Source organism: Scyliorhinus torazame, chromosome 15, assembly GCF_047496885.1.
Source record: "Scyliorhinus torazame isolate Kashiwa2021f chromosome 15, sScyTor2.1, whole genome shotgun sequence".
Classification (NCBI taxonomy): Eukaryota; Metazoa; Chordata; class Chondrichthyes; order Carcharhiniformes; family Scyliorhinidae; genus Scyliorhinus; species Scyliorhinus torazame.
Genome location: NC_092721.1, coordinates 160,187,845 through 160,212,502, shown reverse-complemented (window position 1 = coordinate 160,212,502; position 24,658 = coordinate 160,187,845). Strand labels below are relative to the sequence as shown.

The following is a 24,658-nucleotide window of genomic DNA, read 5'->3' as shown; positions in this document are numbered from 1 at the left end:
GGGGTGTCGCACGGTGCGAGCCGAGGTCACGGGGGGAAGCCGAGGTCGGCCAGAGTTTGCTGACTTCTGGGAGCAACATGGGGGGAGTAATTACGCTAGCGGGGGATCTAGCGGGGGGGGGGGGGTGGGAGGGGGTAATTACTGGGTTGCTGCTGCTGGGGAGAGGGGGGAGCTGGTATGGGAGGGGATGGGCGGGGGGGGGGGGGGGGGGCACCGCCTGGGGGAGATACAGCTGCATGGGAACCGGGTGAGGAGCTGGAAAAAGGGGATGGCTAAATCGACAAGGGGGGGGTAGGAAGCCCCCCAACCCGGCTGATCACGTGGAACGTGAGAGGGCTGAACGGGCCGATAAAGAGGGCACGGGTACTCGCACACCTTAAGAAACTTAAGGCAGATGTGGCTATGTTACAGGAAACGCACCTGAAACTGATAGACCAGGTTAGGCTACGCAAAGGATGGGTGGGGCAGGTGTTCCATTCGGGGCTAGATGCGAAAAACAGGGGGGTGGCTATATTAGTGGGGAAGCGGGTAATGTTCGAGGCAAAGACTATAGTGGCGGATAACGGGGGCAGATACGTGATGGTGAGTGGCAAACTACAGGGGGAGACGGTGGTTTTGGTAAACGTATATGCCCCGAACTGGGATGATGCCAATTTTATGAGGCGGATGCTAGGACGCATTCCGGACCTAGAGATGGGAAAGCTGATAATGGGGGGAGATTTTAATACGGTGTTGGAACCAGGGCTGGATAGGTCGAAGTCCAGGACTGGAAGGAGGCCGGCAGCAGCCATGGTACTTAAAGATTTTATGGAGCAGATGGGAGATGTAGACCCGTGGAGATTTAGCAGACCTAGGAGTAAGGAGTTCTCGTTTTTCTCCTATGTCCATAAAGTCTACTCGCGAATAGACTTTTTTGTGCTGGGAAGGGCGTTGATCCCGAAGGTGAGGGGAACGGAGTATACGGCTATAGCCATTTCGGATCACGCTCCACACTGGGTAGACTTGGAGATAGGGGAGGAAACAGGAGGGCGCCCACCCTGGAGAATGGACATGGGACTAATGGCAGATGAGGGTGTGTGTCTAAGGGTGAGAGGGTGCATTGAAAAGTACTTGGAACTCAATGATAATGGGGAGGTCCAGGTGGGAGTGGTCTGGGAGGCGTTGAAGGCGGTGGTGAGAGGGGAGCTGATATCAATAAGGGCACATAAAGGGAAGCAGGAGAGTAAGGAACGGGAGTGGTTGCTGCAAGAACTTTTGAGGGTGGACAGACAATATGCGGAAGCACCGGAGGAGGGACTGTACAGGGAAAGGCAAACGCTACATGTAGAATTTGACTTGCTGACTACGGGCACTGCAGAGGCACAATGGAGGAAGGCACAGGGTGTACAGTACGAATATGGGGAGAAGGCGAGCAGGTTGCTGGCACACCAATTGAGGAAAAGGGGAGCAGCGAGGGAAATAGGGGGAGTGAGGGATGAGGAAGGAGAGATGGAGCGGGGAGCGGAGAGAGTGAATGGAGTGTTCAAGACATTTTATAAAAAATTATATGAAGCTCAACCCCCGGATGGGAGGGAGAGAATGATGGGCTTCCTGGATCGGCTGGAATTTCCCAAGGTGGAAGAGCAGGAAAGGGTGGGACTGGGAGCACAGATCGAGGGAGAAGAAGTGGTGAAAGGAATTAGGAGCATGCAGGCGGGAAAGGCCCCGGGACCGGATGGATTCCCAGTCGAATTCTATAGAAAATATGTGGACTTGCTCGCCCCGGTATTGACAAGGACCTTTAATGAGGCAAAGGAAAGGGGACAACTGCCCCCGACTATGTCTGAAGCAACGATATCGCTTCTCTTAAAGAAGGAAAAGGACCCGCTACAATGCGGGTCCTATAGACCTATTTCCCTCCTAAATGTAGATGCCAAGATCCTGGCCAAGGTAATGGCAATGAGAATAGAGGAATGTGTCCCGGGGGTGGTCCACGAGGACCAAACTGGGTTTGTGAAGGGGAGACAGCTGAACACGAATATACGGAGGCTGTTAGGGGTAATGATGATGGCCCCACCAGAGGGGGAAACGGAGATAGTAGTGGCGATGGATGCCGAGAAAGCATTTGATAGAGTGGAGTGGGATTATTTGTGGGAGGTGTTGAGGAGATTTGGTTTTGGAGAGGGGTATGTTAGATGGGTGCAGCTGTTGTATAGGGCCCCGATGGCGAGCGTGGTCACGAATGGACGGGGATCTGCATATTTTCGGCTCCATAGAGGGACAAGGCAGGGATGCCCTCTGTCCCCATTATTGTTTGCACTGGTGATTGAGCCCCTGGCGATAGCGTTGAGGGGTTCCAAGAAGTGGAGGGGAGTACTTAGAGGAGGAGAAGAGCACCGGGTATCTTTGTATGCGGACAATTTGCTACTATACGTGGCAGACCCGGCGGAGGGGATGCCAGAAATAATGCGGATACTTGGGGAGTTTGGGGATTTTTCAGGGTATAAATTGAACATGGGGGAAAGTGAGTTGCTTGTGGTGCATCCAGGGGAGCAGAGTAGAGAAGTAGAGGACCTACCGTTGAGGAAGGTAACAAGGGACTTTCGTTACCTGGGGATTCAGATAGCCAAGAATTGGGGCACATTGCATAGGTTAAATTTAACGCGGTTGGTGGAACAAATGGAGGAGGATTTCAAGAGATGGGATATGGTATCCCGGTCACTGGCAGGGAGGGTGCAGGCGGTTAAGATGGTGGTCCTCCAGAGATTCCTCTTTGTGTTTCAGTGCCTCCCGGTGGTGATCACGAAGGCTTTTTTTAAAAGGATTGAAAAGAGCATCATGGGTTTTGTGTGGGCCGGGAAGACCCCGAGAGTGAGGAAGGGATTCTTACAGCGTAGCAGGGATAGGGGGGGGGCTGGCACTACCGTGCCTAAGTGAGTATTATTGGGCCGCTAATATTTCAATGGTGAGTAAGTGGATGGGAGAGGAGGAGGGAGCGGCGTGGAAGAGATTAGAGAGGGCGTCCTGTAGGGGGACTAGCCTACAGGCTATGGTGACAGCCCCATTGCCGTTCTCACCGAGGAACTACACCACAAGCCCGGTGGTGGTGGCTACATTGAAGATTTGGGGACAGTGGAGACGGCATAGGGGAAAGACTGGAGCCTTGGGGGGGTCCCCGATAAGAAACAACCATAGGTTTGCCCCGGGGGGAATGGATGGGGGATATGGAATGTGGCAAAGAGCAGGAATAACGCAACTGAAAGATCTGTTTGTGGATGGGAAGTTCGCGAGTCTGGGAGTGCTGACCGAGAAATATGGGTTGCCCCAAGGGAATGCATTCAGGTATATGCAACTGAGGGCTTTTGCGAGGCAACAGGTGAGGGAATTCCCGCAGCTCCCGACACAAGAGGTGCAGGGCAGAGTGATCTCAAAGACATGGGTGGGGGATAGTAAGGTGTCAGATATATATAGGGAAATGAGGGACGAAGGGGAGACTATGGTAGATGAACTAAAAGGGAAATGGGAAGAAGAGCTGGGGGAGGAGATCGAGGAGGGGCTGTGGGCAGATGCCCTAAGCAGGGTAAACTCGTCGTCCTCGTGTGCCAGGCTAAGCCTGATTCAGTTTAAGGTATTACACAGGGCGCATATGACTGGAGCACGGCTCAGTAAATTTTTTGGGGTGGAGGATAGGTTTGCGAGGTGCTCGAGAAGCCCAGCGAATCATACCCATATGTTTTGGTCATGCCCGGCACTACAGGGGTTTTGGATGGGGGTGACAAAGGTGCTTTCAAAAGTAGTGGGGGTCCGGGTCGAACCAAGCTGGGGGTTGGCTATATTTGGGGTTGCACAAGAGCCGGGAGTGCAGGAGGCAAGAGAGGCCGATGTTTTGGCCTTTGCATCCCTAGTAGCCCGGCGCAGGATATTGTTAATGTGGAAAGAAGCCAAGCCCCCGGGGGTGGAGACCTGGATAAATGACATGGCAGGGTTTATAAAGCTAGAGCGGATTAAGTTCGTTCTAAGGGGGTCGGCTCAAGGGTTCACCAGGCGGTGGCAACCGTTCGTCGAATACCTCGCAGAAAGATAGATGGAATGGAAAAAAGAAGGCAGCAGCAGCAGCCCAGGATTGGGGGGGGGGGGGGGGGGGGGAGGAACCAGAAGGACTCTCAGGGTTGTTAATATATACTGTATAATATGTATAGGTCGTTGCGACAGATAATTATATATTGGACTGTTAAATTATATTTTTGGAGAGTGTTACTTGTGATAAGGCAGTTGCCAATTAGGGTTAGTTTTCATTTTTGTTATTTATTCATTTTTTGTTTATAAAATAGGTCATTGTTATTTGTGTTGTTATAATATTGTGTAAAGGATGCACAATGTACTGTGTTGGTTGACCAAAAATTTTCAATAAAATATTTATTTAAAAAAAAACAGATAATAGAAGTAGAAAGAAACACCTTCCAATCAAAAGGACAGTTAAAGTGGTGAAAGATATTATTTAAAATTGCAAGGGAAGTTAGGAAATGGACATAAAGAGTGCTGGAGCTGGCAGAACTATTTACAAATATTTAGCAATTGCTTAGATAAATGTATTGTGCCAGAGGATTGGCAACCAACAAATAAATTACCCTTATTTAGAAGCATATCTGAAACTATGGTTGTGTTAATTTCACATCAGCACAAGGAAACAAAACAAATTGTTAAGGACAAGTTTGTGGACCACTGAGGGAGATACAAACTAATTCATCAGAATAAGCATAGGTATACAAGGTCATGCCAGACTAATTTAATAGAAAGTTTTCACTCAGCAAAAGTGTAGATAAACAGCGACAGCATTGATGGTTTTTTGCAGAATTTAACAAAACTTTAAATAAGGTTCACAAAAAACTAGCTGGATCTGCAGGAATGGTTTTAGAACGCTTGATAGAATTGATAAAATTATAACAGGGCATTAGAAACAGAATCTGAGGGCAGCACGGTGGTGCAGTGGATAGCACTGCGGCTTCACGGCGCTGAGGTCCCAGGTTCGATCCCGGCTCTGGGTCACTGTCTGTGTGGAGTTTGCACATTCTCCCCGTGTTTGCATGAGTTTCACCCACAACCCAAAAGATGTGCAGGGTAGGTGGATTAAATTGCCCATTAATTGGAGAAAAAAATGAATTGGGTATTCTAAATGTTTTTATTTTTATCAAACAGAATCTGCTATACAGGTTTTTTTTCAAAGCAGATGGTGAGAGCACTCTCAAAGGGGTCAGTGGAGGAAGTGAATCTCTTGTGAAGCAAATGTCAGTAGTTTCATAGAAACATAGAAATTAGGAGTGGGCCATACGGCCCTTTGAGCCAGCTCCACCATTCACTATGACTATGGCTGATCATCCAACTCAATAGCCTATTCCTGCCTTCCCCCACCTCCATATCCTTTGATCCCTTTCGCCTCGAGAGTTATGTCTGACTCCTTCTTGAAAACACACAATATTTTGGCCTCAACTACTTTCTGTGGTAGTGAATTCCATAGGCTCACCACTCTGGGCGAAAAAATGTCACCTCATCTCAGTCTTAAAATGGTCTACCCCGTATGTTTAGACTGTGACCCCTGATTCTGGACTCCCCACCATTGGGTACATCCTTCCCGCACTCTATTACTGTTACAATTTTTTTGTTTTCTGAGGTCCCCCTTAATATGCTGAACTCCAGAAAATATAATCCTAATTGACTCAATTTCTCCTCATATGTAGTCCCGCCATCCCAGAAAACAGTCTGGTAAAGCTTCACTACACTCCCTCTATAGCAAGAACACCCTTCCTCAGATAAGGAGACCAAAACTGCATACAATATTCCAGGCGTGGTCTCACCAAGGCCCTATATAATTGCATAAAGACATGCCTGATTTTGTACTCAAATCCTCTCGCTACGAAGGTCAACATACCATTTGCCTTCTTTACCCCCTTCCAACACTTGAATGCTCATTTTTAGCGACTGGTGTACAAGGGCACTCAGGTCTCGTTGCACATTTCCCTCTCAATTTATAGCTATTCAGATAATAATCTGCCTTCCTATTTTTGTTACCAGAGTGGATAACCTCATGCTTATCCTCATTATTCTGCACCTACTATGCATTTGCCCACTCAGTCAGCTTGTTCAAATCACACTGATGCATCTCTGTAGCCTTCTTACAGCTCACCCTCCCACCCAGCTTTGCGTCATCTGCAAATGTGGAGATATTACATTTAGTGGCCAGCATAGTGGTTAGCACTGTTGCTTCACAGCATCAGGGTCCCAGGTTCAATTCCTGGCTTGGGTCATTGTCTGTGCAGAGTCTGCACATTCTCCCCGTGTCTGCGTAGGTTTCCTCCAGGTGCTCCGGTTTCCTCCCACAAGTCACAAAAGGCACGGTTAGGTAATTTGGACATTCTGAATTCTCCCTCCGTGTACTCGAACAGGTGCAGGAATGTGGCAACTAGGGGCTTTTCACAGTAACTACATTGCAGTGTTAATGTAAGCCTTGTGACAATAATGATTATTTAGTTCCCTCATCTAAATTATTAATATATCTTGTGAATAGCTGCAGACCGAGCACCGATCCCTGCGGTTCCCCCAGTGTCTGCGTGGGTTTCCTTCCGAGTTTCCTCCCACAATCCAAAGATGTGCAGGTTAGGTGGATTGGTTATGCTAAAAAGATCAGAATGCAAATCATATGTCCAATGTTTAAGTCTTTAACCTTGCCTGTCATAGGGTGGGAGGAATTTAATATTAGGCCTGTTCATTTGAAGGCTGCATTGCGCTTGGTACTGACATACAAACTGTCCAGATTCACAAGAAACGATGACCTCCCAGGTAAGGGGAAAGCCGACAAAAGGGGAAATATGAAAATGGCCAAGGTGCATTTAAGAAAGTTACATTTTAAAATATAAAATGTTGAGTTAGACGCAATAGGTAAAAACCATTTTGGCAATCGAATGCAGCAATCCAAGGACGGGAGGCAGCAAAAAACTGAATACAGCAGCACAGCATTGGCTCCTTCTTCGCAGCAACAATGGGTGGTGCTTAAAACCTGCTATTTGACCCACACGCCGCAGAATTAAACACACAGGCCTTTTCTCTCCAATGTAAAGTCAACACTTGGATCGGGGAGAGGGGTTTGTGGAAGGAGGTTATGTCGGCAACCGAAGGAGCTAGTGCTCGGTCCCCGCACTTGGGTGCCGTCACTCACCAGGCTGCGGAGCTGGCTGGCCTGCTCCTTGTGGTAGTCTAGTTTGGCGAGGGCCGTCGGCCGGTATTTGTCCACCCACAGGCTCATGGTCCGTTCGTCCGGCCCGCGCGCACCAACCACCTCTCCGCGCGCTTCGTCTCAAACAGGCTTCCGCCCGCGCGCGTAGCGCGCCACAGCGCCCACGTGACCGACCACAGCCAACCAGCGCCTTGCCCCTCGTTGGCATTGGGTTCTCTCCTTCTCATTGAGGCAAAAAGTTTTATTTTATAACAAGTTTAACGCTGAATGGTTATGCCACACAGAAAGCAGGACAAATCCAATCCGGCCAATTTGTCACTTGGGCAAGAGTGAGTTAATTGAGGATTTTGCGAAGGGTAAATTGTGTCAGCTAACTTGGCTCAGTTTTTTTTGACGAGGTAACAGAGAAGGTTGATGAGGGTAAATGGAGTTGATGTGTACTTGCTGAAAATTCTTTTGAAGTACCACATAACAGATATTTCAGCAAAGTTAACGCCTATAGAAGCAGCATAGATACAAAGTCGGCTGAGCACCAGGAAACAGAATATCATGGTGATGAACAATTGTTGGAAGGTAAATATTGAGGTTTTGCAGGTCAAGACCACTGGTGTTTTTTGTGTTGCTAATTTTAGGATGGTTGGCAAAGACCACAAATAGCTTTAAATTGAACAACGCTATCAATTTATTAACACTACTTAATTGGATTCAACACTTACTCCTGTATTATACACAGTTGATAATAAACATACAATCTACGCTCATCTACTAATCTCTACACTATTACATTAACTATGATCTGCTCTCACTACCTTTCCTTCAGCCTGTTTTCTAGATTTCTCCTCAACCTCTCACCACAAGGCTCATCGAGCTCCGTCTAGTAGTTAATTTAGACATTACATTAAGCCTTGCAGTTCTTTACATTTATGATAGTGCAACAATGACCTAGGCTCAGATTCTTGCAAAGTTGGGTGACTCAAGTGGCCTTTAAAAATGGTGGACAAGACCCATTTCCTGAATTCCCAATGCATTCACGTTTCTGGCAATTTACATCAGCAAGGGATGAGGCTGCCCACGAGCAGCACTCCCACCCTTGTCGGGATGGGCAATTTAGCCACCTCACCCACCCTAACATTTTAGTGAGGTTGGGCCCTTCAGTAATTAGACATAGATCACGGTCACTCAGAGGAGGTGTGAAGCACGGGGAACATCTGTTCCAAGTGAGGAAACTCCCAACGCCCCAAAATGTCACCCGCACCTGGAATTCATTCATCGACAAGCTTTGAAATACAAAAATGGTTATTTCAGTTTCAATAGTTAATAATAATAATCTTTATTTTCGCATGTAGGCTTGCATTAACACTGCAATGAATTACTGTGAAAAGCCCCTAGTCGCCACATTCCGGCACCTGTTCGGGTACACAGAGGGAGAATTCAGAATGTTATATGTAAGTTATATGATGGAGTGTCAATAAAAGGTGTTTTGCTACAGTGATTGATGTCTCTAGTGTAATAATCTGAAGTGATTTATATGCCCAGGGTCCTTTTAAAATAAAATAAAAACCTGCAGAAAGCCTTACCTGCTCCTGGACTTCTTTGATTGACAGAACATCTTAGAAAAAGAAAAAAATGGTTTCCAGTTTCAGTCGTTCAGTTTCAATAGACTCCTTTGTTTACATTTCCCAGGGTTTGTTATATATTGTATTTGTGTGCAGGGCACAATTTCTAAATTTGAGGATCAGACAAATCTCCGAAGTATTGTGAATATGAGAGAATAATAATCTTATAATCTTTATTTATTGTCACAAGTACGCTTACATTAACATTGCAGTGAAGTTACTGTGAAAAGTCCCGAGTCACCACACTCCAGCGCCTGTTCTGGTACACTGAGGGAGAATTCAGAATGTCCAATTTACCTAACAAGCACGTCTTTTGGGACTTGTGGGAAGAAACCGGAGCACCTGGAAACCCACAAAGCCGCAGGGAGACTGTGCAGTCTGCACAGAGAGTTACCCAAGCAGGAATCGAACCTGGGACCTGGGAGCTGTGAAGCATCTCCAGGTGTCCCTGCTCCTTACCCTTTATTCTATATAGCTCTCCTCGTCTTTCCTACCATAATAAATCACCTCATGCTTCTCTGCGTTAAATTCCTTCTTTTTAAAATATATTTTATTAAAGTTTTCAAACAGAATTTTTCCACTTTACAAATCAACATAAAAATAGCACAGTAACTGATAAATAACATTATTTAAATAAAAAAGTGAGCTAACAAAGTAACAAAAAAATAGTGCCACTTTGCCACTCCCCTCCAGTACTCATCCAGTGCCGGGCACGACCAGAACATGTGTGTGTGGTTCGCCGGGCTTCCCAAGCACCTCCCGCACTTGTCCTCCACTCCGAAGAACCTGCTCAGTCTTGCTCCCGTCATATGTGCTCTGTGTAGAACCTTAAATTGAATCAGGCTAAGCCTGGCACACGAAGACAAGGAATTTGCCCTACTTAGGGCATCAGCCCACAGCCCCTCCTCAATCTCCTCTCCCAGCTCTTCTTCCCATTTTCCCTTCAGCTCCTCTACCATCGCCTCCCTCTCGTCTCTCATCTCCTGATATATTTCGGACACTTTGCCCTCCCCGACCCATACCCCGGAAATCACTCTATCTTGGATCCCCTGTGTCGGGAGCAGCGGAAATTCCCTCACCTGTTGCCTCGTAAACGCCCTCACTTGCATGTATCTGAAATTGTTCCCCGGGGGCAACTCATACTTTTCCTCCAGCGCTCCCAGGCTCGCAAACGTCCCGTCTATAAACAAATCTCTCAGTTTCCTAATTCCTGCCCGTTGCCAGCTCTGGAACCCTCCATCCATCTTTCCTGGGACAAACCTATGGTTGTTCCTGATCGGGGACCACACCGAGGCACCCGTCACCCCCCTGTGTCGCCTCCACTGCCCCCAGATCCTTAAGGTTGCCACCACCACTGGGTTTGTGGTATACCTTTTCGGGGAGAGCGGCAGCGGCGCCTTCACCAGCGCCTTTAGGCTCGTTCCTTTACAGGACGCCATCTCCAGCCTCTTCCACGCCGCCCCCTCTCCCGCCCTCATCCACTTACAAACCATCGCCACATTGGCGGCCCAGTAGTAGTCGTCCAGGTTCGGCAACGCCAGTCCCCCTCTGTCCCTGCTACCTTGCAGGAACCCCCTCCTTACCCTCGGGGTCTTCCCTGCCCACACAAAACTCATAACGCTCCTGTCTATTTTCTTGAAATAGGCCTTCGTGATCAGAATGGGGAGACATTGAAATACGAAAAGAAACCTCGGGAGAACCATCATTTTTACCGCCTGCACTCTGCCCACCAATGAGAGCGGCAGCATATCCCACCTCTTGTAATCCTCCTCCATCTGCTCCACCAGCCGCGTCAGATTAAGTTTGTGTAGAGTTTCCCAGCTCCTAGCTACCTGGATCCCCAAATATCGGAAGCTTGTTTCCACTCTCCTTAACGGCAGGGCGTCTATTCCTCTTCCCTGGTCCTCAGGGTGTATTACAAAAAGCTCACTCTTCCCCATATTTAGCCTGTATCCCGAAAAATCTCCAAACTCCCTCAATATCTGCATAACCTCTTTCATCCCCTCTACAAGGTCCGCAACATATAGCAGTAGGTCATCTACGTAGAGCGACACTCGATGTTCCTCTCCCCCTCTAACCACCCCCCTCCATTTCTGAGAGTCTTTCAACGCTATGGCCAGTGGTTCAATTGCCAACGCGAACAGTAATGGGGACAGGGGACACCCCTGCCTTGTTCCCCTATGTAGCCGAAAATACTCCGATCTTTGCTGGTTTGTGACTACACTTGCCACTGGGGCCCCATATAGGAGTCTGACCCAACTGACAAACCCCTCCCCGAACCCAAACCTCCTCAACACCTCCCATAAATACTCCCACTCCACCCTTCTCCGCATCCATCGCCACCATTATCTCTGCCTCCCCCTCCGTTGGAGGCATCATTATCACCCCCAACAGCCGTCGAACGTTGACATTCAGTTGTCTCCACTTTACAAACCCTGTTTGGTCTTCATGCACCACCCCGGGACACAATCCTCGATCCTCGTCGCCAGCACTTTTGCCAGCAGCTTGGCGTCTACATTTAGGAGTGAGGTAGGCCTATATGACCCGCATTGCAGCGTATCTTTATCCCGCTTCAGGATTAATGATATCGTCGCCTCCGACATTGACGGGGGTAGAGTCCCTAGAGTCCCCCCTTCTCTGGCCTCGTTAAAGGTTCTCGCCAGCAGCGGGGCCAACAAGTCCACATATTTCCTGTAAAATTCCACCGGGAACCCGTCTGGTCCCGGGGCCTTCCCTGCCTGCATATTCCCCAGTCCTTTAGTCACCTCATCCGCCTCAATTGGCGCCCCCAGACCTGCCACCTCCTGCTCCTCCACCCTCGGGAACCTTAGTTGGTCCAGAAACTGTTGCATTCCCTCTTTTCCCTCCGGGGGTTGGGACTTATACAGCCTCTCATAAAAGGTCTTAAACACCTCATTTACCTTCCCTGCTCTCCGCTCCGTAGTTCCCGTTTCATCACTAACTCCCCCAATCTCCCTCGCCGCTATCCTCTTGCGAAGTTGGTGGGCCAGCAGCCGGCTCGCCTTTGCCCCATACTCATATCTCGTCCCCTGTGTCTTCCTCCACTGTGCCTCTGCCTTTCCTGTGGTCAGCAGGTCAAACTCCGTCTGAAGTCTTCGCCTTTCTCTATATAGTCCTTCATCCGGGGCCTCCGCATATCTTTTATCCACACTCAAAATCTCCCCCACTAATCTCTCCCTTTCTTTGCCCTCTTGTTTCTCCTTGTGAGCTCTAATGGAGATCAGCTCTCCCCTAACCACCGCCTTCAGCGCTTCCCATACTACCCCCACCTGGACCTCACCATTGTCATTGACCTCCAGGTACCTCTCAATACATCCCCGCACCCTTCCACAGACCCCCTCATCCGCCAATAGTCCCACATCCAGTCGCCAGAGTGGGCGCTGCTCCCTCTCCTCTCCTAATTCCAGATCCACCCAGTGCGGGCATGGTCTGAAACGGCTATGGCCGAGTACTCCGTTCCTGCCACCTTCGAAATCAGTGCCCTACTCAAAACAAAGAAATCTATCCGGGAGTATACCTTGTGGACATGGGAGAAAAAGGAGAACTCTTTGGCCAACGGCCTAGCAAATCTCCATGGATCCACTCCCCCCATTTGCTCCATGAACCCCCTGAGCACCTTGGCCGCTGCCGGCCTTCTTCCGGTCCTGGATCTAGACCGGTCTAGCCCTGGATCCAGCACTGTATTGAAATCCCTCCCCATTACCAGGCTTCCCACCTCCAGGTCCCGGATACGTCCCAGCATCCGCTTCATAAATCCCGCGTCATCCCAGTTCGGGGCATATACATTTACCAGCACGACCTTTCCCTGCAATCTACCACTCACCAGCACGTATCTAACCCCGTTATCCACCACTGTATTCCTAGCCTCGAACGACACCCGTTTCCCCACCAATATCGCCACCCCCCTATTTTTCGTGTCCAACCCTGAGTGGAACACATGTCCCACCCATCATTTCCTTAGCCTAACCTGATCCGCCACCTTCAGATGCGTCTCCTGAAGCATGACTACATCCGCCTTCAGTCTTTATAAGTGCGCGAACACTCGGGCCCTCTTAATCGGCCCATTCAGGCCTCTCACATTCCACGTGATCAGCCGGATTGGGGGGCCACCCCCCCTCCCTGCCGACTAGCCATCCCCTATTCTAGGCCAGCCCCCCGTCCGGGTCCCGCGCATCCACCCATCCCCCAGGCGGCGCCTTCCCGCCCCGACTACCTCTCCTCTTGCCAGCTCCCCCTTGCTCTCAGCAGCAGCAACCCAGTTAGTCCCCCCACTAGATCCCCATCTAGCATGGTTGCTCCCCCCATGATGCTTCCGAAAGTCAGCTAACTCTAACTGACCCCGGCTTCCCCCGTTCTCTCTTTGACCCCCCTGTGTGTGGAACTCTCTTCCTTCCTGCGCCTATCTTCCCGCCATCATCTCCATAGCGTGGGAAAAACCCCACGCTTTCCTGACGGCCCCGCCCCCTATGGCGCAGCTCCCTCATTCCCCATCCCCCCTCTCAGTCCCTTTTTCCACCGGCGCCCACATTTCTCCGTGTTCCCCCTCTTCCTCCTCGAGCTGTTCTCCAGGGCTTCAAGCCTTTCGATACACCTCTTGTGTAGCGCCTTACTCTGAAGACAGCTTTGGCAACAGCTCCAATGCTAAAATTTTTTGATCTGACCAAGAAAACAAAAATCTTGACTGATGCGTCAAAAGATGGGTTAGGTGCAGTTCTATTACAGCAGGAAAGTGGAGAAGATTGGAAACCAGTTGTCTCTGCATCTAGGTCGATGACCAATTCTGAGTGTCGATACGCTCAAATTGAGAAGGAATGTCTTGGATTAGTTAATGGCTTGGAAAAGTTTCATAGTTATGTGTATGGCCGACCGACTTTGCTGCTTGAAACAGATCACAGACCATTAGTAGCCATTGCCAGAAATAAATTAAGTGAGATGTCACCAGTATCCAGAGAATGATGATGAAGCTCCAGCGGTATGATTTTGATCTCATTTACACTCCTGGCAAGCACATCATAGTTGCAAATGCACTATAAGACCATAAGACAGGAGCAGAATGAGGCCACTCGCCCATCGAGTCTGCTTCGCCATTTAATCATGGCTGACATTTTTCTCATCCCCATTCTCCTGCCTTCGCCCCATAACCCCTGATCCCCTTATTAATCAAGAACCTATCTATCTCTGTCTTAAAGACACTCAGTGATTTGGCATCCACAGCCTTCTGCGGCAAAGAGTTCCACAGATTCACCACCCTCTGGCTGAAGAAATACCTCCTCATCTCAGTGTTAAAGGATCGTCCCTTTTGTCTGAGGTGGTGTCCTCTGGTTCTAGTTTTTCCTACAAGTGGAAACATCCTCTCCACGTCCACTCTATCCAGGCCTCGCAGTATCCTGTACGTTTCAATAAGATCCCCCCTCATCCTTTTAAATTCCAACAAGTACAGACCCAGAGTCCTCAACCGTTCCTCATACGACAAGCTGTTCATTCCAGGGTCATTCTTGTGAACCTCCTCTGGACCGTCTCCAAGGCTAGTACATCCTTCCTTGGATACGGGGCCCAAAACGGCTCATAATACTCCAAATGGGGTCTGACCAGAGCCTTATACAGCCTCAGAAGTACATCCATAGTCTTGTATTCTAGCCCGCTTGACATGAATGCTAACATTGCTTTTGCCTTCTTAACTACCGACTGAACCTGCACATTAACCTTAAGAGAGTTGTGAACAAGGACTCCCAAGTCCCTTTGTGCTTCTGATTTCCTAAGCATTTCCCCATTTAGAAAATAGCCTATGCCTAAATTCCTCCTTCCAAAGTGCATAACCTCACACTTTTCCACATTGTATTTCATTTGCCACTTCATTGCCCACTCTCCTAGCCTGTCAAAATCCTTCTGCAGCCCCCTTGCTTCCTCAATACTACCTGTCCCTCTATTGAGGGCCTATAGCGAGGATTATCCAGGGTATTGGGATACAGGAAGTCCATTTGTACTATTTGCAATAAGGGGTGCACCTAATGAATCAACTAAATTCCGTCCATTCAAATTGATTTTTGGCCTTGAGGTAAGAGAATCAATTAAATTGATTAATGAGAAATCGGTGAGTCAAGGTTCTGGGCCTACATTGTTGGATTCTGTATCAAACTTTGGGGAGAGATTAAAAAGGGCTGGTGAGTTCAGTAGAAAGCATTTAAAATTGTCACAGCATATGATGAAAGAAGAGGCGGATAAGAAATCAAAAAGTTGTTTTGTCAGTGGGGAGAAAGTATGTGTATTATTAGCAGTGGTAAGTGAACCATTAAAAGCAAGATTAGATTGAAAGGAAATTGAGTGAGGTGAATTATTTGATAAGAACGGCAGTTAGAAGGAAAACTCACAGATTGAAGTGAGTCGCAGCAATTGTACCTCACCTATTGTGATGATACTCAAAACAGATGGAAAGCAACAATGGTTTGTGGACTATCGGAAAGTCAATGCAGTTACTAAGTCAGTTTCCTATCCTATTTCTCGCTTGAAAGACAATTGTAAAAGTGGGATTCGCAATGTTTATTACCAAAATTGACTTAAAGGATTCTGGCAAGTACCTTTCCAGAAAGGGCGAAGGACTGGTATGAGTTTAAAGTTATGCTATTTGGAATGAAGAATGCATCAGCAACTTTCCAAAGGCTAACCAACAAGGTCATTTCTGGACTAAAGATTGTGCAGTGTACATAGACGATATGGTGGTATTCGGTCAAACGTGGAAAGAGCATTTGGAACATTTCAAGGAATTATTCGATCGACTACAGGCGGCTGGCTTGGTAGTAAACTTGACTAAAAGTGAGTTTGCAAATGCCGAAGTCATATTCTTAGACCATACTGTTGGACATGATCAGATGGCCCCATGGAATGTGTGACGGATGCCTGGTCAGCTCTTAACTGGCTACGAGACTGGACCAAAACCATAACTTAAATTTTTTTTTTAAGATGATGCGGAAAGATCGATTCTTTCCAGGAGTGATAATATAAGAAATTGGGGTTGGTTATTTTAAAAACAAACCTTGTTGAAATAAAAGAAAACAATATTTAAACTTCCACCCTCACAATAATAGATTACATGCAGTTTCTTAACCTTAAGACACTAGTTCCAATTAAGCAGCACTTTAACAGAACATGGAGCTCTCATGCTACTTACACAGGAAGGCCAAGGAAATACTTGCATTTACAAAGTAATTTTTCTTTTGGTAGGGACATTTGTTCAGAATCCTTTTCCAAAGCCTGCCTCGGTGGCAATTTTCATGACCTCTCGGTCAATTTTCAAAATCCTTCTCTTGTACCTGTTAAAACAGCAGTCTTTCTCTCTCTAAGTTCCAACCGGCCCCGTCAAACAAAGATAGTCTGGGGTTTTCAGCCTTGAACTTATCATCATTATCTTTGCTGTTTGATGGCTCATTCCTGTTTATACAAAAGAACAGAGTATGCTATTTAAATGCAACTAACCTCCCATTGACAGACAAAGAGCCCATCAGACTACTGGGCTAATAACTGGTTAGACAGGAGTGGCCTGAAGGACAATAGATCTGGGGCATCCTGTGTATTCAGTGGTTTAGCACAGTGGGTAAAGAGCTGGCTTGTAATGCAGAACAATGCCTGCAGCGTGGGTTCAATTCCCATACCAGCCTCCCCAAACAGGTGCAGGAATGTGGTGACTAGGGGCTTTTCACAGTAACTTCATTGAAGCCTACTTGTGACAATAAGCGATTATTATTATTGGTATTATTCCCACTGATGAGTTTAAGTCTGACTGGGACAATGCAACTTGGCCAGGTGTGGGCTTATCCCTCTGACTCCGTGCTAACAAGTTTTTTCCCCCTCAGTCTGTTGAACCCTTAAATTACCTGCTTCATCTTAGATCTCATTTCTGGACGCAAGTTCCTAATATCTACGTTTCATAACAAATCTGAAATGAACGCTATTGAGGAGTTCCCAATACCATCAATAAGAATAAGTTCTGCGATTTCTGGGCATAAGCTGTTTCTACAGAAAATCTGTGCCAGTTTTCAGCCGTGTGGTTGCTCCAGTAATAACTTATAAAATAGAACTGGAAATTTCTTCATCAGAATGGCAAGAGGCATTTGACAATCTGAAAACTGTGTTAACTACGCCCCAATTTTGGTGACACCGAATTATGACAAGCAATTTAAGGTAGCTATTGATACGCATGATATGGTGTTAGTGCTGTACTGTTACAGGAAGACTAATATGTTATAGAAAGATATTGGTTATTTTTCCAGAAAACTAAATACTCATCAAAAGAAGTATTCGACCATCGAGGAGACATTGAGTTTGTATCGCTGTTTCAACATTTATGTTGCTAACAATTCATCGGAGACAATTGTTTATACAGACCATAATCCATTGAAGTTTCTGGAGAAGATTAAGGGTAGAAATGCAAGATTGTTCAGATGGAATTTATTGCTGCAATCATTTAACTTGAAAATTATACATTTAGCAGTAAGTGAGAATGTGATTGCCGATGCTTTATCATGACTTTGAGATGCAAGAAGAATGAAACATTCAAAGTTGGGAAAGGAAGACAAAAATGGACCACACTGATTTTTAAATTTGCATGCAAAAATATGATGAGATATGCATCATATAGTATAATTGTAGCGTTTAATAATTTGTAATGTTTAAAGTTGAAAATGCTTTGGAAAATGAAGCCACCTTTTCACATTGCTGAGTCATTTTTTAAGGGGAAAATGTGGTGAATATAGAAATTGTTATATATTTTATATTTGCGGCAGTAATGTTATTAAAAACAACCCTGGTTTCAAATATATACAGGCAGTGTCTCTACTAAAGCTGTAATTAAGAAGTCGTAAAAGAGGAAGCAATCATTCATTCTAACCACTTACTTGGTTATAGATAAAAGGCTAATGAAATCACGTTTTGATTGCTGGAGATTCCCTGGACTGTAGATAATTTATGAGGGATTGTATTTTGTCCAAGCTAAATCGGGCATTCAACTTAGTGGGATACAGATGATGTAATTAATTGGAGGAACCATGCCTGTCTGTAGTTTTGCAGTCTGTTATAGCATTTTAAGTTGAAGAACAAGCAGTTAGGTTGAGCAGGAATATATTGGATCTGACCTTGAAAGAAACTCTCTCAAGTCCCTACACAGCTAAGCAAGTAACCTGTTTTGCTAACTTTATTTATAAGTGGCATTTGAACTGTATTGGGTTGCTTAATTGGAATTAGTACCAGAGATATACAGTAAGTTCAATTTATCTCCTTTTTAAGAATTGCTTAACTGATCACTGTAAAGCTATCTTTGTTGTTGTTGTGGTTAATTCTGTGTTTAAATTAAAGTTTGTTTTAACATAAAATATACCTCTTGGTCAGGTTCATCACTCCTGCGGTGATGTACCTTTTTCTCACAGTTTTACAAATGGAAAAAATTGTTTGGGGTTCTTGCACGGCTTTGGGGAGTCTCCCATCCTGCTCGCTGGCTCTCCTGACCTTCTCACTCCCAAACCCCCTGATCCCACTGACGCTTGCTTATTCTCCCAACCCCATCCCGCTCAACATTCCCCAGTTCAAGAAGGCAGTTTACCACCAATCTCTCATGGGAAACTAAGGATGAGCCTTTTGGTGGTGCTCTCATTCCATGAACAAGTTTAGAAGAGGATACTTATGAAATCACAAACTCCACTGCCAGAAATGGTGGTGGAAGCAGATTCAGAAATAACTTTCAAAAGAGTGCTGAACAGATAGTTAAAAGTGGATGTAGTGATAGAGATATATAAAGGATTAATGATTACATCATAGTGTAAGACAACCACTAGATGGCAGCACTATATTCATGTAAAACTATGTGAACTCAAAGAATCTTGGGTCTCTTCGAACCAGAAGTGTTTAGATAGCAGTGTATTAGAGAGATAGATAATAGCATAGTTAGCACGTGTAGTTAAATATGGTTAATACTTTATTCTGAATTACTTAATCACTAGTTATAGTTCTGTAAGTGTAAACAAACTCAACATTATTCAATTCGTTATTCATTAAACTTATTTTGCTTCAAGTTAAAGATTGGTAGTTTCTTTAGAATCACAGCATCAGACCATTCTGAAAGTATAAAGCAAAGAGTAACGACATATTACCAATGAGTAATATAACATGGTACCAGAATTTGGCTTCAGTAAACTAGCTAGAGTAATATAGTAAGATCAGAAAAAGAAGAAACCTTAGTAGCTATTCGCCCCGAGAAGCATCATCAGCAAATAACAGACCTTTGAAGACAAATGACTCGATGGACAAAGGTCAAGCTCCCCGACACCTAAGGATAACCGGTAATTTGAATGCAAACTGGCAGCTGTTTAAACAGTAATTTCAAATTTATCTGGAAGCATCTGATTTAACTAATGCAACCGATGCTCACAAAATTGCACTGCTATTAACTATGGCTGGTCAACATGCAATAGAAATTTACAACTCTTTTCGATACTCTGCCGGTCAGGACAAAACAAAGTTTGATATTATTCTTAACAAATTCGACTAATGAGAAGTTTGAACACTTCATTTTTCATAAAAGATTACAAAATAAGGAGGAATCGTTTAACAACTTCTAAGACTGCTAGCACAATCCGGTAACTTTTCAGCACTGCATGATTCTTTAATTCGGGACCAAATAGTGTTTGGTATCAATGATGAGCACTTAGAGAAAGATTACTGAGACAAAAGGATTTAACTTTAGAAATCGCGATCGAAAAAAGCCTTGCTCATCAACAATGTAAGAATCAGTACCAAGAGTATTATATCCGTGAAAAGGGCACGAAAATTCACCACGAAGTTGAGTGTGTAAAAGCGGTGTCCCAGTTGAAGAAGATGCATGTTTCGGATGGCAGCCATCTTGCGCGTGCGCACTCAAACTCTGCACATGCGCACTTCATGAAGAATGTAAGACGGACGAGAGCCAATCTGAGCATGCGCGAAGAAGTGTCGTGCGTAATGACGTCGACGGCATGACGTGTTCATGGTGTGCAACCTCCCACTTTGTAATTGATAATATGGAAAGATGTGTCATTTGAAACATGGAAGTCTGGCAATATCTGGTCTGAGAGAAACATGAGAGGATACAGGGAAAGATCCCACAAAGGGTTAACAGCAGCTGCAAAGAGCAGGATTGTAAAATGCAGATTCCTTCTTCCAAACAGGCTTAGCAAACAGGATTTTTGTATGAAGATAAAAACAATGGCTCACACCTTCATTGAAATTACCATCTTAGTAAGCATCTGGAAAAGCATGGATGAGGGTTTCACTTGAGTTAGGTGATAAATGTAAACCTTTCAAGTTATAACCAAGTGGATTTTTAGCATACAGCTAAAAGCAATGATTCACACCTTCATTGAAGTGAAATCTGCAGATGGAAAAGAATGACTAGGGAGGCAAATATATAGGTGTGAAATTCTGCTAACACCAAGTAAATTAAAGAAAATTGGAGACTATCAGTCTGAGAGAAACATAATTTAAAGCCAAAATCAAAGTCAAAATTATGAGATGGGGGCACAATTGGAAAATAAAACTATAAAAATGACAGGAACCAAACCAAAATTCACACCTCTATTGAAACAAAAGCATTTTTGAATATCACAAAGGAACTTTGAACATCACAAAGGAAACAATGTAATCAGAGACCTGAGAGGTGAGGTTATGTCAAAATGAATACTTAGTTGTATTAGAATGTTTAGATCAAAGATACTTTTTACAATCCAAGTGAAATAAAAGTTACTTTACAATAAAGCCATAAACACTTCATAACTGTTAGAAAGAGAATAGAAACCCAGAGACCAGAGCAGGAACTACCCGAACTCAGAGAGAGAGAGAGAGAGAGAAGAAGAGAAGGAACAAGAGAAGCAAGCAGAGTCAGCTGACCATCAGTTCGGTCATGGGAAAGATAAGACATAGCAGCTGAGCTAAAACAGCTAATACATCTAAGGAAGACTAGAATTTAAAGAGGAGGCAGAGTCAGCTCAGAGATAGCCAGCAGAGGCAGCTCTCACAGCTCGGTACATGGGACATAGCAACCAAGCAGAACAATGAATACATCTAAAGAAGACCAGACTTTAAAGAAGATTGATTGTTAAGTTGGGCCTGAAGGTCCCTTCAACCAACCAGAAGGATCCAGAAGCAAGATCTTTTTACCTTTCTGTAAAGACAGTAATTGCAGCTTTTAAAAGAAAAAATATAATAATAAAATAACTGAACAGTTTGAACCTGAAACAGTGGTTATTCCAAAGTCTACTTTACTTACTTAGCAATGCGGGACCCAGGATCGATGCTACTAAGTGGTAAGTAGATGAAATCTTCAGTGAAGGTATGGGTTATACTGGGGGATAACTTGAAAATATAGTTTGACCTGAATAGCACCCACTAAAGCCTGCATCGGAGTCAGGGAGTGAGAATCCCTGTTCACCATTTAGTATGTCGGTCCTTTTTGGTGTAGGGGGACTTCTAAGAATAGTGGTGAGTTTTCAACAACAACTTCCCAAAAAAATGCCCTGCAGAAGGAAAACAATGCTCACAATGTGGCAAATTAAACCATTTTGCTGCTCAGTGCAGATCATCGCTCACATTTAAATCTGCTAAACAGACTTCTAGACAGGTTAATGTCTGTAGTGTGGAATCCGAAGAAGAGAATTTTTCATCTGACACAGATACTTAGTCACTGGAAAACACGTTATTTGTTGGGATAATAGAGAAATGTGAAGAATTCACTGAAATGACAAAACATCCTGAACTAATCAATTCTCTAAATTTGGACACTGAATGGATCACAGTTGTCAAAGTTAATAACTGTCCAATTCAATTAAAATTGGATACTGGCGCTTCAACTTGCTCTCAAAGCTAGATCTCAACAAGCTTAAACATGCACCTGAGATACTTCCAGCAGCCTGTAGGCTGAAAGGTTACAATGGAATTTCAATTTCATCGATTGGGTCCTGCCATTTAAAGGTCTCCAACAAGAATATTGTAACGTCACTAAGATTTGAGATTGTCAAGTCAGATAAATCATCACTCTTGGATGCACAAGCCTGCAAGGAGTTGCACCAAGGTCAGCACGGTAGCACCAGGGCAGCACGGTAGTACCAGGACAGCACAGTAGCACAGGGCATCGCGATAGCACAGTGGTTAGCACAGTTGCTTCACCGCTCCAGGGTCGCAGGTTCAATCCCCGGCTTGGGTCACTGTCTGTGCATTGGTTTCCTCCGAGTGCTCTGGTTTCCTCCAACGGTCCAAAGATGTGCAGGTTAGGTGGATTGGCCATGCTAAATTGCCCTTAGTGTCCAAAATTGCCCTTAGTGCTGGGTGGGGTTACTGGGTTATGGGGACAGGGTGGAGATGTGGACTTGGGTAGGGTGCTCTTTCCAAGAGCTGGTGCAGACTCGATGGGCCGAATGGCCTCCTTCTGCACTGTAAATTCTATATAATCTATATAAGGGATAATTTCAAGAGTCACTAAACCGACTGACCGGGTCAATTCGATGGTATGCGCGAAGAAAACCTTCAGGTGATCTACGCATCTATATTGATCCTAAGGATTTCAACAAAAACATCATGAGGGAACACTATCCCATTCCAAAATGAGGAGATCACCAGCGAGATGACAAATGCACGCATCTTCAGAAAATTAGATGCATTGCATGGTTTCTGGCAAATGCAACTGGATGACTAAAGCAGACGACTCTGCACCTTTAATACACCTTTTGGAAGATTTTATTTTAATCTTGTGCCTTTCGGAATAATCTCTGCATCTGGGATATTCCACCGCATCATGGAACAGATGACGGAAGGAATAGACGGTGTTCGGATATACATTATAATATGGTCATCGACAAAAGAAGAGCATATTGAACAACTGAGACAAGTGTTTCAGCGTATAAACAAATATGGTCTCAAATTAAACCAATCCAAATGCACTTTTGGAACTTCTACGCTCAAGTTTTTGGGTGATATCTGAACATGGTATGCAACCAGACAATCAGAAAATTTCACCATTAAAGACATGAAAGTACCTGAAAAAAGCAGTACTATGATTTGTAGGCGTTGTCAACTTCTTAGGCAAATCCATACCTAATTTGTCCACTAGAACAATAGCTTTTGAAATGAAATGAAAATCGCTTATTGTCACAAGTAGGCTTCAAATGAAGTTACTGTGAAAAGCCCCTAGTCGCCACATTCCGGCGCCTGTTCGGGGAGGCTGTTACGGGAATTGAACCATGCTGCTGGCCTGCCTTGGTCTGCTTTCAAAGCCAGTTTAGACACTCAATCAAGAAATCTACCTCTTTTGAGTGGACAGATGACCATCAAAAAGAGTGGCAAGATTTAAAAGTTCAACTAATGACTGCACCTATTTTAGCCTTTTTTGATCCAAAAAGGGAGACGGAATTATCCACTGATGCAAGTTAGGATGGAATAGGAGCAGTACTGTTGCAAAGAGATAACAGCTCATCTTGGGCTCCTGTTGCATATGCATCCAGAGCGATGACACCAACAGAATGTCAATATGCTCAAATCGAGAAAGAATGTCTGTGACTACTAACAGGCATATTGACGTTCCATGTGCCATGTGACAGTACCTTTAAGAAATGGGTGTTTATAAATGGGTGTGTATATAAATATCTGGAGTGAGAATATCTTCAAGAAATGGGTGTTTACTACTGCAGTGATGTCAGAGAGTTGCTGGAGCAAGGCTGTCTGTCAGCTTTTTACTCACGTTTCAGGCTGTTTGCTGCAGGGTGTGTTTTAGTTTCGTTTTCAGAGCTGGATAGCTGCAGTCACAGCCAGAAGGTGTATGAATCTCTCTCTGTAATCTAAGGACTGTAAATCGATCCTGGTGATTTAAAACTAATAACAGTAGTGACTTTAACCTGATGTGCTTCTGGTAAAAGGTGTTTTAAGTCATATGGATGTTAAAAAGGAAAGCTTAAAGGCTTACTTAGTGTTGTAGTCTTTGGGGGTTGTATTGGAATTAATGGTTGCTAAGATGTTCACTGAATGTTTTAAAAAGGTTAACTTGAGTTCATAGAATAAACATTGTTTTGTTTAAAAAAATACTTTTCCATTTCTGCTGTGCCACACCTGGAGAGTGGGCCGTGTGCTCCCCATACCACAATTTATTAAAAGTTGTGGGTCAGGTGAACTCCATGATACACTTTGGGGTTCTCTAAACCCTGGCCCATAACAAATTGGAGACTCGAGTGGGATAAAAGTCTATTTGTTGAATTGGCTTAGTGAACGTAAAGACGGTGAGCATATTGTGGGTGCTATTCAGGTGTGGTATTTCAGTTAAATAGGGAAGTGTGTTGTGGACAATGGCTCTTTCAGAGGCTCTGAAGTTTTTGGGGGTGGAGACGGTCACACACAGTACCTTACGGACAGAGACTAAAAGCAGACTGTTAGATTTGGACAAAACATTGCAGTTAACATTACCTGACAAAATGTGAAAAAATGAGGTAATTATGGCGGTGGCTGAGCATTTAAAGTTGCCTGAGATACAGTCTGACTCATTAGAAATGGCAAAGATCCAGTTGCAGATTAAGCAACTTGAACATGAAAAAGAATTAAAGCAGCTTGAATATGCAATGAGAGAAAAAGAAAGAGAAAGGGAGATACAGATCAGGGAAAAAGAAAAGGAGAGAGAAGAAAGAAACAAAGAAAGAGATAGAGAGGAAAAGGAAGAGATAGAGAGGAAAGAGAAAAAGAGAGAGAGTTTGAACTTCAAAAAATGGCTATGTAACATAACAGTCAGTTAAAATTGGCAGCCGTAAAGGGAAACGTA

At 44.9% G+C, this 24,658-nt stretch overlaps 1 protein-coding gene and 1 long non-coding RNA gene across 2 annotated transcripts in view; one reads left to right on the top strand and one right to left on the bottom strand.

The window, feature by feature from the left end:
• rfc3 (replication factor C (activator 1) 3) overlaps window positions 1–7,366 on the bottom strand; it is a 63,134-nt gene extending 55,768 nt beyond the window's left edge. The window contains exon 1 of the mRNA XM_072477013.1: window positions 7,190–7,366. Within this exon, the coding sequence (XP_072333114.1) occupies window positions 7,190–7,276 (87 nt within the window). The 5' untranslated portion in view covers window positions 7,277–7,366. The remainder of the gene's footprint in view (window positions 1–7,189) is intronic.
• A 71-nt stretch (window positions 7,367–7,437) lies between these two features.
• Window positions 7,438–18,171, top strand: LOC140391944 (uncharacterized). The gene is made up of 3 exons (XR_011935218.1): window positions 7,438–7,780; window positions 8,554–8,652; window positions 17,109–18,171. It is a non-coding gene; the product is annotated as an uncharacterized lncRNA (long non-coding RNA).
• The last annotated feature ends 6,487 nt before the right edge of the window (window positions 18,172–24,658 follow it).